The following is a 15,196-nucleotide window of genomic DNA, read 5'->3' on the forward strand; positions in this document are numbered from 1 at the left end:
GCTCCCTCCTGACTGCCGAGCCAGGGACCAGGACCCTGTTCCAGGGATTTGGGGTCAGCTCCCGGGACTTGTTCTCATCCTCGAAGGGCTCTAGGGAACCGTCCTCACCTCTCACCCCCCCACCGTGAGTGAACTAATGAAACCTAGAGATGAGGAACAGAACCTAGTCCCTTTAGAGTTGCTCTTACGGAAACCTACTGCGCTATCCTTCCTGTTTTCATTTCACTTTTCCTCTGTTTGATCTCTAATTGCAATCTTTGTGACGCTGAAAATACTTGAGCCCTCAAATTCATAATCCACAGCGCTGTAGCCACTCCTGAGCGCCGGGCCCGCCGCTCCGCCGGGAGGACCTCTTGGCCCGCACGGTGGCCCCACGAAGGAGGCCTTCCTGCCGCTCGCCCTTTCTACATTCAAAACTAGCAACAACCAGGAAAAAAGTTACCCGCCAGGCTGTGCACCTCCGATGTCACCGTCCGCTGCCTTCCCAGGGTCTGACCAGCACGGGGACAGTGCTGGGGAAACAGGGAGAAGCAATCTCATGAGGGGGCCACGGGTCTCGCTGCTTAAAAGAGCAGCTCTGGTTCTTGGAAAAGCTCCTGCAAAAAGCTGTTCGGCCCCAGAGCCACTAGAGTCAATGCAGAAGCGGCGACTGCTGCCTTCGTGGATACGGGCACCTATGAGCACCACCCGACGTGACGGCCTCGGTTTGTCCCCGACTCACCAGGGGTGGCCTCGTCAGCACGCAGTGACCTGGGGCAGGAGCTGGGCCCGTGCACAATGACGCCACTGCTGCTGCCCTCTCCTGTGGGGGGACTCGACATGGGAACGTCAGGCCCTCCAAGGTGTTAGCTGCTGGCCTCTGTTTCCGCAGTAGGGTCGCGGTGGGGGGACAACCCGTATGCAAGCCTGGGAATCCTAAGAAGGAGGAGAAAGATTTAAAAGTGACATTCAGGCACTGGGTGGCTCAGCGGTTTGGCACCTGTCTTTGGCCCAGGGTGTGACCCCAGGGTCCTGGGATCGAGTCCTACGTGGGGCTCCCTGCATGGAGCCTGCTTCTCCCTCTGCCTGGGTCTCTGCCTCTCTCTCTGGGTCTCTCATGAATAAATAAATAAAATCTTTAAAAATAAAAAGTGACATTCATCCTTCGTATGTGCGGCAAATTTGCCTCTGAGCGAATCCTTGAGGTTATCCTTCGCACCTAACGTAGGACAACACTCACAGTAGGAAAACCTTCAGGACGTGGGGAAAATAGAAGGCAGATGTGCCTCCCCTGTTCTGTTTATTGCACTTTATGTATTGGAAACACTTTACTTTTACATTTTATAAAATGGGGTAGTGGAAATTTGATTTATACCTTTAATGATATGATTGTATAAAGATCATGTTTTAATGGAATACATAAACAAGCATTTGCTATAATAAATCTGTTTTTTGGGGGTGAGGGGCAAAGAAAATAACAAAAATCAAGGTCACATTCCTCGGAAGAAGATAAAGGGAACCCAAGGCAGCGTACCTGTCTCATATATTGGGCTTTGAATATAATAGTAACTTTCTGATTTGTATGTAGGTGACAAAGAACAGGTGATCTTTTTTTTCCCCCCAAAGTGTCTTCATGATGTGACTCCGTGATAATAGGTGGTGTGTCACAAAGTGTCTCTGGCGGGACAGGCAGACGCAGAGGGGTGGCAGGGGTGGGGGTGGGATGGGGGGTATCTAAGTGCCCCCGGTGCTCTGACCCCACGGAGGCTGCCGTGTTTCCCTGACTGTCCTCACTGCAGGGTCACGCGTGTGGGCCCAGCCGTCACCTGCTGAGAACAGGCCCCATGTGCAGGGCGAGGCCCGGAAAGCTTGGAAGCCTCCAGACCTGTGGTCAATGCCTCCAGTGGAAAGGTAACCATGCTTCTGCCTCACTCCAGAAAGTGGGTAAAAGCAAGGCACTGGACGGAGAACTTAGCGTGGAGTGACAGGGGGGTCCCGTGCGGCGGCAGGTGCTACGGGTGTGGTGCAGGTGCGGGCTGTCGGGGTGTCATGCACTCGGGCCATCAGGGTGTGGTACACTTGGGCCGTCGAAGAGTCGTGCACACATGGGCCATCAGGGTGTCATGCACTCGGGCTGTAGGGGTGTCATGCACTTGGGCCATTGGGGTGTCGTGCACTTGGGCTGTCGAGGAGTCGTGCACACATGGGCCATCGGGGTGTCATGCACTTGGGCCGTTGGGGTGTCGTGCACTTGGGCTGTCGAGGAGTCGTGCACACATGGGCCATCGGGGTGTCATGCACTTGGGCCGTTGGGGTGTCATGCACTTGGGCCGTTGGGGTTTCGTGCACTTGGGATGTTGGGGTGTTGTGTACACATGGGTCACTGGGGTTTCGTGCACACTCGGGCCATTGGGTGTTGTACACTCAGGCCGTTGGGGAGTCGTGCACACGGGTTGTTAGTATATACACATTCACAATCGTTGTGTAGTCCTGGTAGATAAGGGCTTTTTTATCCTCAAAGAAGTTATTAGTTTAGCCTGAAATTCTTTTTCTATCTTTTACTTTCAAACTTTCTGTATCCTCAGCGTTTTGGTTTATTTCTCAAAAACAATATATAGCTCCATTCTTCTTATCAATCCCATTTAACTGGTACATCTGTGATCGTGACTTCTCTCTAAAATCTTATTTTGTGCTGTATAAATGCCTGCGTGTCTTTGTTCTTTTTTTTTTTTTACTGTTTTGAAGGTTAGAATCGATTTTTTTTGGTGTTTTCTTATGCTTTTTATTTTTTTTTACTGTTTTTACCATGTACATTTGATGTGATTATATATTTAATATTAAACTTAATGAAGTTTAAAGTTAATTACTAGCTTAACATTCCCTGCAAAACTCTACAACTTCTAGAGTCTTACGTCTGACAAACTTTGAAGCCCACAGGCTCCTCCTATCTGATATTTTGTTCTCTATTTTGGAAACTGTGTGGTGGGCGGCTCTTGGGCCTGGTGATGTTACGCCGACTACCTTATGTCACCTGCTGAACGGGGCTGAGCAGATTTAATTGATTTGACAAATCATCTAACCTTAAACTAGGCTGGAAGGAGGCTGGGTTCTCCAGGTGGCCCCAACCTAACCTAACCTAACCTAACCTAACCTAACCCAATCCAGCCCAATCCTGTGAGCCCTACAAAGCCGGGATCCTTCTCTGGCTGTGGGGGAAAGTCGGAGTGGGGAGGGCTATGGGGGGAGGATGATGGGGGCCCTGTGGAAGGCACGAGAAGGAAATGAGATGCCAGGTGCCCCGGTCCAGGGCAGGCCTGCTCCAGCCTGGTGTTTCCAAGCAGGGCCCAGCCACAGCCCGGATTCCTGACCCCGCAGGTGACCCAACCACCCACTCGCGTTCCGCTGTTGAGCTTGGGGTGAGTTTTTTCTGCCTCAATAGAAAATGAACACAAAGTGCGGGAGGTGCCGTGTGTCTCCACCGTTTGCAGCTTTGAGGTTTGCAGGGAGGAGGCAGGATGGCGGGAGGGAGCCTCTGTGGCCCTGGCCCCGCCGACCCACCGGCCTAGAGAATGTTCTACACCTGCTGACCCCCTGGGAATCCACCTGGGATGGAGAGAGAGCAGCCAGGACGCTCCGGGGAGGGAGTGATGCTCCTGACCAGCTGGGAAGGGAGGGAGGACGGGGGAGGGGGTGAGCCTCAGTGTCCTGGGGGTGGGGGCAGGCACCGCAGACCAGGTCAGGAGGGGTGCAGGCGGGGAGCACCGGGCCGCTGCCGGGAGACCAGCTCTCCCTCTAAGGCCACGCGTGCACAGACTCTTTTTAAAACAAAGCTCGTATTTATGAAGTCGCCTCTACCCACAAAGTGGGGCTCGAACCCCCGCCACAGCCAGAGGGGGCTCTAGGGCGGAGCAGCCAGGCGGCCACGCTTGGAAACTGGTTTTCTATTTTCCTCTGTCTCTTAACTAGCCCTTCGTATTGTGTTAAGTCTCTCTGTGCCTCAGGTAATGTCTTGAGCTCTGTCTGTAGATCACGAAGTCCCTTTTTGCTGTGTTTAACTTGTTTTTGAGCAAATCTACTGAATTCAAAAAAAAAAAAATTCAGTGGTTCTACTTTTCATCTCTGGAGCACAGTCTGGTTCTTTATCCAGTTCGCCGCGTCGCTGCTGTGTTTGCTTCTTGATCTCTCCTCTTCTTGATTTTCTTTCTTTCCCTAAACATCTCCGAGTCGCCGCGTAGCTTCACTATCACAAGTTTTCGAAGCGGATCTACTGGTGTTTGTTCTGCGTCTGCTGTTCTTTTCCCTATTTGGTAGTTTTTAACTGCGAGCTCATATCTGCGTGAATTCGGTTTGCGGCAGGTCTGAGGGCCTGAATCTGGGGTGTTGCTCCCTAAGAGGATGTGCACGTGCTGCTGTGTGAGCTGGAGCGACGCCAGCCTGGCCGCAGTCGGCTTTGGATGGTCCTGGCTTAGGGTAGGAATTTCACGTAGACCCCCAAGGACTGGCGCACGGAGCCGAGGCCAACGGGGCCAGTCTCCCCTTTGCAGTCTTGTGCGCTGGTTGTTTATATGTCACAGTTCCTTGTTTGCTTTTTGTAATTGCTTTTAGACTGTATTTTCCTTACTTTGTGCCGAGGTAGTAAAGCATTCAAGAGTATGGCTATATAAAATTCTAATATATTCAGGTTCTTATCATAATTAGTTATTTCAGAATAGTCACGGTGTCATATATTGGAAGAGACGAAGATAATGACTGGTCACCTAAAATTCTTTGATGCATTACTAAGTGCTATATAAAGCACCCGGATATTTGCTTCAAATGCACGTGTATGATATTTGATTGAAGCGTAACGTACACATACATGTATGCACACTGTGCATGCTTTCCCATATACGTACGTAGATTTAAAACAAAGTTTGAATGCTCAAGTTGATGAGTTTTACATATACATTTTACATAAATAATTTTATTTATTTATTTTAATTTTTTTTAAAGATTTTATTTATTTATTCATGAGACAGAGAGAGAGAGAGAGAGAGGCAGAAACCCAGGCCGAGGGAGAAGCAGGCTCCATGCAGGGAGCCTGACGTGGGACTCGATCCCGGGTCTCCAGGATCAGGGCCTGGGCTGAAGGCAGGCGCTGAACCGCTGAGCCACCCGGCGACCCCCTACATAGATGATTTTATACTTCACATACTACGTACCCTGTTACCACCAGGATGTAGAACATGTTCAGCATCAAGAAGCTTCCCCGGGGCCCCTGGCAGTGAATGGCTCAGGGGTAATCACTCTTCCAATCTCTCACCAAAAACATCGGTTTTGCACGACCTCGAAAGCTTTTGAGTGCAATTCTAACATACGGTATTTGGGGATGTCACCAGGGTGGCCAAGTAGGAGGCTTCTGACCTCTCAGCCCCGCAGACGCCCTGAGGAGAGAGCACACATCCGTGAGCTCCCGCTGACAGCTACCCACACACTATTGGACCGACTCCTATGTTGGGCATCCAAGGGATATGCCAACATGGGCAGGGGACCGAGATGCACTCTGGCCGTGAGCCTCGTCTGAGCACCCTGCGGGAACCCCCACCTCGCAGCCCCTGCCTGGGACACCACGGGGAGCAGCCGACCTTGAAGGGCCGCCCCCGAGATGCCTGGCCCTGGAGCACTGGAGTCCACAGGACATTCAGGAGCCCTACGGGACATTCAGGAGCCCTACAGGGACCATCAGGAGCCCTACAGGATGTTCAGGAGTCCTATGGGGACATTCAGGAGCCCTACGGGATGTTCAGGAGCCTACAGGGACGTTCAGGAGCCCTACAGGATGTTCAGGAACCTACAGGGATGTTCAGGAGCCTACGGGACATTCAGGAACCCGACGGGACCACAGCAAGTACGGTCATTTCATGGGCTGCGGGTTCTGGGGGCTGCTTCGCTGAGCTCAGCCCAGATGCTGCTGCCACACCTGCCTGCACCTGCGCCCTTCCTGGAAGGTATCTGACCAGAGATGTCACCGTCCGTGTCTGGAGGGCAGGCCTCCTACTAGGCCCCATCCAGGTGCTGACTGGGAACCCCCAGCACTCCGGAGAGTTGGTGGACACTTGTCCACCTGCCCCCTGTCACTCCCTGCAGCGGGACCATCAGACCCCCAGGGTCACACAAGGAGCCCTTCCCTAGTCGGGCACCCCAGCTTGTACAGCTGCCACCAGGGGTGGTTCCCTCATCACCACCCGCTGGCAGCCCACCGGCCCACCTTCTGGAGTCCCACGGAACTTCAGGGAACAAGGAAGCAGGCGTTAGATGGGCACCTGAGCCCCCTCGGCTGTCCGCTGCTCACCTGGGCTCGACACAGGCAACAGGCCCGTCTCCAGCTTCTCCCTGGAAGACAGCGGCCCGCGTCCTTTCTTGGCTGCTGCTTAAGGGTCCAGCTTCTCATCAGCCCCCTCGTGGGCGCTGACTGGGGCCCTCCAGGAGCCTCACAGAGCTGGGGGCACTTCCCTGCGGCCCCTGGAAACTGAATCAGCTCATCGGAAACCTTCCGACAACGCAGGCCAGGGCCAGGTGGCTTCACTGGTGAATTCTACAGACACTTAGAGGAGACCCAATACCAATTCTTCTCAAACTCCTCGCAAGACTGAAGAGGATGACGAGGAAGGGGTTATTCAAACTCATTTTTCAGGGCAAGCATGACCCTAATACCAGAAGCCAAACAAAAGCACTACAGGAAAAGAAGATTCTACTGATAACCTTGATGAACGTAGATGCCAACTTCCTCAATAAAATATTTGCAAACCAGACTCAACGATGCACAAGAAGGATTGCACTTCGTGATACAGTAGGATTCACTGGGATGCAAGGATATTTCAACATACGGGAATTAATCAATGTGATATGGCACATAGAGAAAACGAAGAAGAAAAGTCAAACGATCATCTCAACAGATGGAGCAAATTCATTTGACAAAATTCAACATCCTTTTGTGACCAAAAAAAAAAACCCAAAAAAACAAAAAACCTAAACAAATGAGGTATGGAAGGAATGTGCTTCCATATAATAAACACCATATAGGAAGAGCCCATGGTGCAAAGCTGAAAGGTTTTCCTCTAAGATCAGGAACAAGACAAGGATGATCCACTTTCACCACATTTATCCAGCATAGTACTTAAAGCCCTAACCAGAGCTATTAGGCAAAGTAAAGGAATAAAATACATCCGAATCGGAGATGAAGAACTATTTGCAAATAGTTTGAAAATTACTATATATATGATACACATATATACATATGATACATATATACACACACATATATATATCATATATATATAAATACACATATATATGATAGATAATATATATATAATCTGAAGACTCCACCAAAGAACTGCTAGGACTCTAAATAAATTCAGTGACGTTGCAGGATACAAAACATATGCAAATCATTTGTATTTCTGTACACTAACAACAAGGTAGCAGAGAGGGAAATGAAGGAAACAATCCAACTTATTCCCATTCACAATTGCATCAAAATGAATAAAATACCGTGTGATAAATTTAACCAAGGAGGTGACCGATCTCTACACTGAAAACTATTAATCATGAAAGAAATTGAAGAAGATGCAAATAAAAGGACAGATCATCTGTGTTTATGGATTGGAAGGATTAACACTGTTAAAATGTTATCCCACCTAAAGCAATCCACAGATCTGCTACAATCCCAGTAAAAATACCAGTGAAATTTTTCACCAAAATAGAATTAACAATATTAAAGTCTGTATGGAACCACAGGAGACCCTGAATGGCCAAAGTCATCTTGAGAAAGAACAACAAAGTCGGAGACATTATATTTCCTGAATTCAAACTATATTAAAAAGCTGTGGTGATCCAAAAGTACGGAACCGGCATGAAAACAGACGCACGGATCAATGGAATAGAACAGAAACTCAGGAATCAGTGTACACAGACATGGTCAACTTCTGACAGAGGCGCCAGGAATATATAATGGGAAAAGGATCGGCTCTAAATGGCGACGGGAAAACTGAACAGTCACGTGAAAAGAATAAAACTAGACCTCTATCGTTTTTCTTGTTTGTTTGTTTTTTGCTTTTTTTTTTTTTAATTTTTAAGAGAGGAAGAGAGAGAGAGAAGAGGGGGTGGAGCAGAGGGAGAGAGAGAGAGGATCGAAAGCAGTGCAGAGCCGGACCTGCAGCTCCGTCTCAGAGCCCCGAGGTCATGACCCGAGCCTACCTCGAGGGTTCATCCAGGCGCCCCAGCCCCTGTCCTCTACATACACAAAAGCCAACTCAAAATGGATTAAAGACTTGAATGAGAGACCTGAAATCACAGAGCTTCTAGAAGGAAAACTTAAGTATAAGCCTTTTTACACTGGTTTTAGCAATGGTATTTTTGGATTTGACATCAAAAGCAAAGGCCACCAGAGCGAAGACAAACCCGTGGGACGGCATCAGCCTGAAAAGCTTCTTGCATGCAGCAGAGGAAACCACCAACAGGACGGAAAGGCTTTCTGTGTGGCAGAAGGGAACAGCCACAAGCCACGTCCCTGATAAGGCGTTGATAGACAAAGTGCGTAAGAAACTCATAGAACGTAGTGGCAAAACCTCAAATAATCCAATTAAAAATGGGCAAAGGGGGCGCCTGGGTGGCTCAGTCAGGAAAACGACTGAGCCTTCATTTTAGCTCAGGTTGTGAGCTGAGGGTCGTGAGATTGAGCCCCTTGTTGGTCTCCTTGCCGGGCGTGAAGCCTGCTTGAGAGTCTCTCTCTCTCTCTCTCTCTGTTTCTCTCTCCATCAAATGAATGAATGAATGAATGAATGAATGAATGCAAAGGACCTGAATGGACATGATTCCAAAAAAGACATTTTCCAAAGAAGACCTACAAATAGCCGACAGGTGCGCGTGAAGATGCTGAGCATCACTAGTCGTCAGGGAAATGCAAATCAGACTCGCAGTGAGATACCACTTCATAGGTCCCCCCTGTTACCCAAGAGGGGACAGAGATAACACGTGCGTGAGCGTGAGCGTGAGCGTGCAGAGAAGCACCCTCGTGCACCTGGGCAGGGCTGCCAGCTGCTGCAGCCCCTCGGAAAACGTGAGGAAGCTCCTGCAGACGCGCCCACGGAGCTGCCAGGTGGGCCAACGATGCGACCTCTGGCCTCACCCCGGGGGTAAACCAGAACCTCAGGGATGTGCACGTGCTCCTACGGTCGTCGCAGCAGCTGCGGTGTGGAAGGGACGTGGGTCAGCCGCAGGTGACTGGGTAAAGCCACGGACACCTATAGAGCGTGCGGTGCACACACAGACATGGGGTGTTACCCTGGAACCCTGGGGGTCACCCGCTTTTAAAAAAGAAGAAAACTGCAATTTGCAGCAGCGTGGAGGAACCTCGAGGGAGCTAAGCCAAGTTAGGTGACGCACGCAGGAAAGGCAACTATGGCACAGCATCGCTTATACGTGGAATTAAAAAAAAAGTCAAACTGACGGAAACAAGTAGAGTATAATGGTGGATTTTAGGGGCTGGGGTATGGGGTAAATAGGAGGAGTTTGGAAAAAGGGTGAAAACTTTTAAGTATAAGATAAAGTCCGAGGGTCTAATGCATAACATGGTGACTACGATCAATACTGTGCTGTGCACTTGAAATTTGCTAAAAGTAGAACTTGAGTGTCCTCATAAAAAAGGTAAATATGTGGGACGCCCGGTGGGGCTCAGCAGTTGAGCGTCTGCCTTCGGCCCAGGGCGTGACCCCGGAGTCCTGGAATCGGGTCCCACGTCGGGCTCCCTGCATGGGGCCTGCTTCTCCCTCTGCCTGTGTCTCTGCCTCTCTCTCTGGGTTTCTCACGAATAGATGAATAAAATCTTTTTCAAAAAGGTAAATATTGGAGGCGATGGAGGTGTTAACTCAATTGTGGGGGCCGTTTCACAATATATGTCAGGTCATCACGCTGTATACTTTGAATACATGACGATTTTATCTGTCAATTAAACCTCAAGCGGAAGAAAGCAAAGTATATATAAGATTTGGGTCTGGGAATATGGTGTGGCAGCACCACGTGCGTGGGATCCATCCGTGTGGTGGCACAATTCAACAACTTCTTTATCACCGTATAATACTGTATTTTGTGGGTGGACACATTGGTAGTTTCCAGTTTTTAGCTGCTGTCAATAGCATCGCTAAAGTGTTCTTACCCGTGCCTTTTAGGTCAAATATATAATGTTGGGCACATATTTAACAACGCAAACATTTGGTAACAGGGTACACATTATATTCAACTTTACCAGAAACCGTTAAAGAGATCTTCAAAAATGGTTTTATCAATGCATGTTGCATGAGAAATTTACTTGGTCCTCATCCTTTCCTGATTGATTGATGATTGAATGATTGATGACTGTCATTTGGATGGGAGTGTAGTAGAATGTACTTCTGGTTTTAATTTATATTCCCAATGATAATTTCATTTTCTTTTTTTAAATTAATTAGTTCATTTGAAAGAGAGAGTGAGAGTACAGAGGGAGAGGGAGAAGCGAGTCCCCGCTGAGCAGGGATCCCCGTGAGGGGCTGGATCCCAAGACCCTGGGATCATGACCTGAGCCCAAGGCACATGCTTAACTGACCGAGCCACCCAGGTGCCCCAATTTCATTTTCTTACTGCACATTTAGATAAACTCCTTTGTAAAGTGACTTTTCAAATATTTTGTTCACCTTTCTTAAGTTGGGTTGCTTGGTTTTTTAATTTTCCTTTTTTAAGGTAGGCTCCATGCCCAACAGGGAGCCCAAAATGGGGCGTGAACTCATGACCCTGAGATCAAGCTCTGAGCTGAAATCAAGAGCTGGACGCTTCACCAACTGGGCCAGCCAGGCACCTGCACGTTGTTTGACTTCTAAAAATTGATTTGTAGGGTTTTCTTATGTATCTTGGAAACAGTCTTTCATCAGATTCTGTTTGAAAGAGAAAAACTTGGTGAAGGAAACATGCTGCGAATCAGATGGAAAAGTGTTTCACTTAGTGTTTCACGTTACTTAGTGGAACGTGACAGTCCACCTCAGTGCAGACTCGGGTCCAAAGTGTGAGATGAGAGCAGGGACGCCTGGGGGGCTCAGAGGTGGACCATTGGCCTTCAACCCAGGGCGTGACCCTGGGGTCCCGGGATCGAGTCCTGCATCGGGCCCCCTGCATGGAGCCTGCTTCTCCCTCTGCCTGTCTCTGCCTCTCTCTCTCTCTGTGTCTATCATAATAAATAAATAAATAAATAAATAAATAAATAAATACATAAATAAATAATAAAATCTTTACAAATAGCTATAACATGCTCAAATATTTCATTACAGCATCAGATTAATGATCTTGTAAGTAGGTTAATTGTAGATTCCATCGCGGACGTCCTTTGGAGGTACTTCAGTTTGATGCTTTGAGCCAGAGAATAGATTTAGTTCAAAGCTCGCCCTAGTATTTGAAAGATTTTTGACTTTCTCAAATCCACAGGAGTTAGAAATCAAACTTTGTGTGCAAGTACAGATGCCTCGAAAACACAAGAGAGATTTTTACATCTTTATGTTACCTGGGAAATTGTTTTTTGGGGTTTTTGTGTATTTTGCATGGGGCAAAGTACGTAATATTTCCTTGTGTTCTCTATCTAAATACGTAACAATGACTTTAATAATTTATTCCACTATTTTTTATGTTCTTTATTTGAATTCTAATTAACATATAATATTAGCTTCAGTGGTATATGTAGTGGTTCAACTTCCGTACAACACTTGATGCTCGTCACAAGTGCCGTCCTTCATCCCCGTCACCTATTTAACCCGTCCCCCCAGCCACCTCCCCTCTGGTGACCATCAGTTTGTTCTTAACTATAGAGAACTATTTAACTATAGAGTCTATTTCTTGGTTTACCTCTCTCTTTTCTTCCCCTTTGTTCGTTTTTTGTTTCTTAAATTCCCATTATGAGTGAAATCAAATGGTATTTGTCTTTCTCAGACTGACGTATTTCACTTAGCATAAAGCTCTCTAGCTCCCTCCATGTCATTGTAAGTGGCAAGATTTCGTCCTTTTTATGGGTGACTAATGCTCCACTCCGGGTGTGCGTGTGTGTGTGCACTTATAATGCCACAGACAGGTTTAAGGGGTTCATAGCCCTGAGATCCCCATCTGAGGACTCTCCCTGGGCCCCTGGAGCCATTGAATTAAGAGGCCCTGGTCTAGGGAATAAGGAGGCTCCCCATTACAGGGCCTGACACAGGACCTTGCTGGGAGTATCGCAAGAACCCATTTCTCTTGAATGTTTCACCGGAAGATACTTTTAGGAATAAGAGGAGGAGAAGGCACAGCACAGGGAACGGGAAGTCAAGGGAACTGTATTCTGAGAGTTGACTGGACACCGAGGAGACGTTTCCAGGGCCCGGTTTCCATCCTCAGTGCGGAGCCGTATAAATCTAACCACTGGAAATCTAAATCTGATGAACTCCCTGAAAGCCACAGCCTCCTGGGGCACCTGGGTGGTGCAGTCGGTTACGTGTCCGACTCTTGGTTTCAGCTCAGGTTGTGCTCTCAGGTCTTGAGATCGAGCCCCGTGTCCGGCTCCTCGCTCAGCGTTGAGTTGAGTCTGCTCGAGATTCTCTCTCGTCTCCCTCGGCCCCTCCTGCTCATGCTCTCTCGGTCTCAAAATAGCTAAATAAATATTTAAAACGAACTCAGAGTCCCCTATGCTTACAGCTTTATCAGGTTTCGGGACGTAAATCAGTGTAAATAGTTCATGTGTTTCAGGAATGCACCATTGAGATGTTGCCCTTATTATTTCAAAAAGGAAAACCATGAACCAAGTGCCTAGGCCAATAAAAAAGTTTTTTTTATAAATATATATAGATAGATAGGTTGATAATAGATATAGACATTTATCTCTAAAAATTTTCTACCGGCATTTAACAAAGAGCCATGGACATTTCTAGAAAGAAGCTCATGGAATTGCTGAAACCCCAGCTCATGGAATTGCTCCAAAAATTGCTCTAACATTGCTGAAACTGTTAAAAATTCAAGATTATGTAATCTAGGGATACATTAGAACTTTTAAACTGTTCACAATGGACGATAAACGATATTTCAGAAAGCTTCCAGGGCACCATAGAAATTTATTCTTACTCTTTATATTTGAAATGCTTTCAGGAATGAAAAATACCAAAATTCAAATCAAGCATATCCTTCTTTTATCATATATGTATTTTAATTTTTTCTTGAAGCTTTTTTATTTTATTTATTTTTTTTATTTTTTTTCTTGAAGCTTTTTAAATCTGAATTTGTTATTGATGCATAAAGTACATACAACGCTCTCTCGGTCTCTCTCACGTACGTGCATATGTAGGTATATGAAAATTTGGGGACTCTGACTTGGACAACTAGAAATTTCTGCTGATGAAAATAAATGAATTAGAGATGTGGGGATTGACGTTTAATTACAAATAGCTGGATTTTCAGTTCGTGATATCAATAGCGGGGACTTTCCGGCCGCCACAACTGCACCCCTGCTGAGTCACTTTTCTGTTTACAATGGTTGGTGCAGGTAGACGCGGACCCACGACAGCAATCGCCGATCTGCAAAGTGTATTATGTCGTACGTGCGGGTATGATTCAGTTTAGGATCATGAAGTGTGAGAGTGTGGCCAAAATTCTAATGCATTTATCATGCTCGACGCATTTTGAGGTGTTACTTATGATGGACTCTTTCACTGGCAAGAATCCTAAATGTTGGCGAATCACCTTGAAACCGGAGGCAACGCATTTTAAAAGGTCATAATTCCATCTTACTGACGTTCTGGTTTTGTGCAGAGGCATCCCTCCGAGTCTTCGTTTCCTTATTAGTAAAATCAAGATAATTAACTCAACACTATCGTGAATATAGGGTGGAGTATTCTGACCTAGTATAAGACTCAACATGTTCAACGTTTCTCTTAGTGACGGACGTGCACGCTCCCTGACTCTGTGCCAGGTGGCCAATGCCACGGAGAAGGTTTCCTGGAAAACCGACCCCGAACTCGGTGGCTTTAAACAACAGTTGGCTTTATCGCAGGCCTGAGGGTGGTCTGGGGCTTGGATGGTCCAGTTTGGGCTCGGGGTGGGGGGCCCGCTCTGCTCCACCGTTTGTGACCCCGTGGGACAGGAGGGCGGGATCCGGCAGCGAGTCCGGAGAGAGCAGTTGCCTCCAGCCTGGACTTGCCAACTTGCGCGGCCGGCGGCCGATGGGCCCACACAAGCCCGCGGCCGCATCAGGTGTGAGCACCACAGCCCAGACTGCAACAGAGAATTAGGAATTTAGTGCAATTCGCCAGAGTCACTGGTTTCAAATTCTAATCCAGCTGAATAAGGACAAAACCCGCTCTCTTTAATAGCATGAGGACGTCTGGCAGGAAAAGAATATTGTCTCCAGTTGAGGTTTGGTGCAAAGCAGACCACTGAGTCCCTGTGAGGCTGAGGTGGGTCCCAGCGCAGCAGGGGACCCCACCTGTGGCCTCCTGGTGTGATGCAGCAGGGCCACGGTGGACAGCTGGGGACGGGGACGGGGACGGGGCAGCCGGGCAGCCGGAGCAGGCCTCACCCCTGTGCTCCACCTGCGGCGGCCAGCAGGCCTGCCCCATTCCCTGAGAGCAGGGCGCGGGACTCGGGCCGCAAGACGGAGAGAGGGGTCGGCTTCTACCTCCACAGTGGAACTCGGGGACCCGGGGCAAAGGGCCGGCTACCCGACACATCTAGGACAGGGCTGCTTCCATGGCAGAAAGGAGCCTGCTCACGAGCATCCCCCCCCCCCCCCCCCGCGGCCTCCTGGCTGACGAGGGTGCAGGAGCACCTGCTCACGAGCATCTCCCCCCTGCGGCCTCCTGGTGTGACGAGGGTGCAGGAGCACCTGCTCACGAGCATCTCCCCCCCCCCCCCGCGGCCTCCTGGCTGACGACGGCGCTGGAGCATCCTGCGGCCCCTGCTCGAGCACCTGAGGCTGCCCACCAGCCTTTAAAGGCTCTGGCCCCGCAGCTCACGTTGCCGGGTGTCCTGTGCCGGGTTGTTGGGCCTGGAAATGATCAATCATCGAGGCGGAGAGAATGTGCAAAACGCGATAAGACCTAAGTCAGAAGCCATATGGGTCAGCATCCGCCGCCCAGCCCTGGGTATTGGCGGGAGATCGGTGGCGCTCAGCAGCCCTGGTTGGGAAGGGGCAGGACCG

At 48.7% G+C, this 15,196-nt stretch overlaps 1 protein-coding gene across 1 annotated transcript in view; it reads left to right on the plus strand.

Moving 5' to 3' along the window:
• LOC121481372 overlaps positions 1 to 15,196 on the plus strand; it is a gene marked incomplete at its 5' end in the record, with an annotated part of 103,656 nt that overhangs the window by 21,963 nt on the left and 66,497 nt on the right. The window contains 7 exon segments of the mRNA XM_041738669.1: positions 1,779 to 1,890; positions 5,442 to 6,062; positions 6,524 to 6,555; positions 6,558 to 6,955; positions 6,958 to 7,048; positions 7,051 to 7,100; positions 7,102 to 7,205. Of these exon segments, the coding sequence (XP_041594603.1) occupies positions 1,779 to 1,890; positions 5,442 to 6,062; positions 6,524 to 6,555; positions 6,558 to 6,955; positions 6,958 to 7,048; positions 7,051 to 7,100; positions 7,102 to 7,205 (1,408 nt within the window).

The sequence above is a fragment of the Vulpes lagopus genome, chromosome 23, assembly GCF_018345385.1.
Source record: "Vulpes lagopus strain Blue_001 chromosome 23, ASM1834538v1, whole genome shotgun sequence".
In the NCBI taxonomy this organism is placed as follows: domain Eukaryota; kingdom Metazoa; phylum Chordata; class Mammalia; order Carnivora; family Canidae; genus Vulpes; species Vulpes lagopus.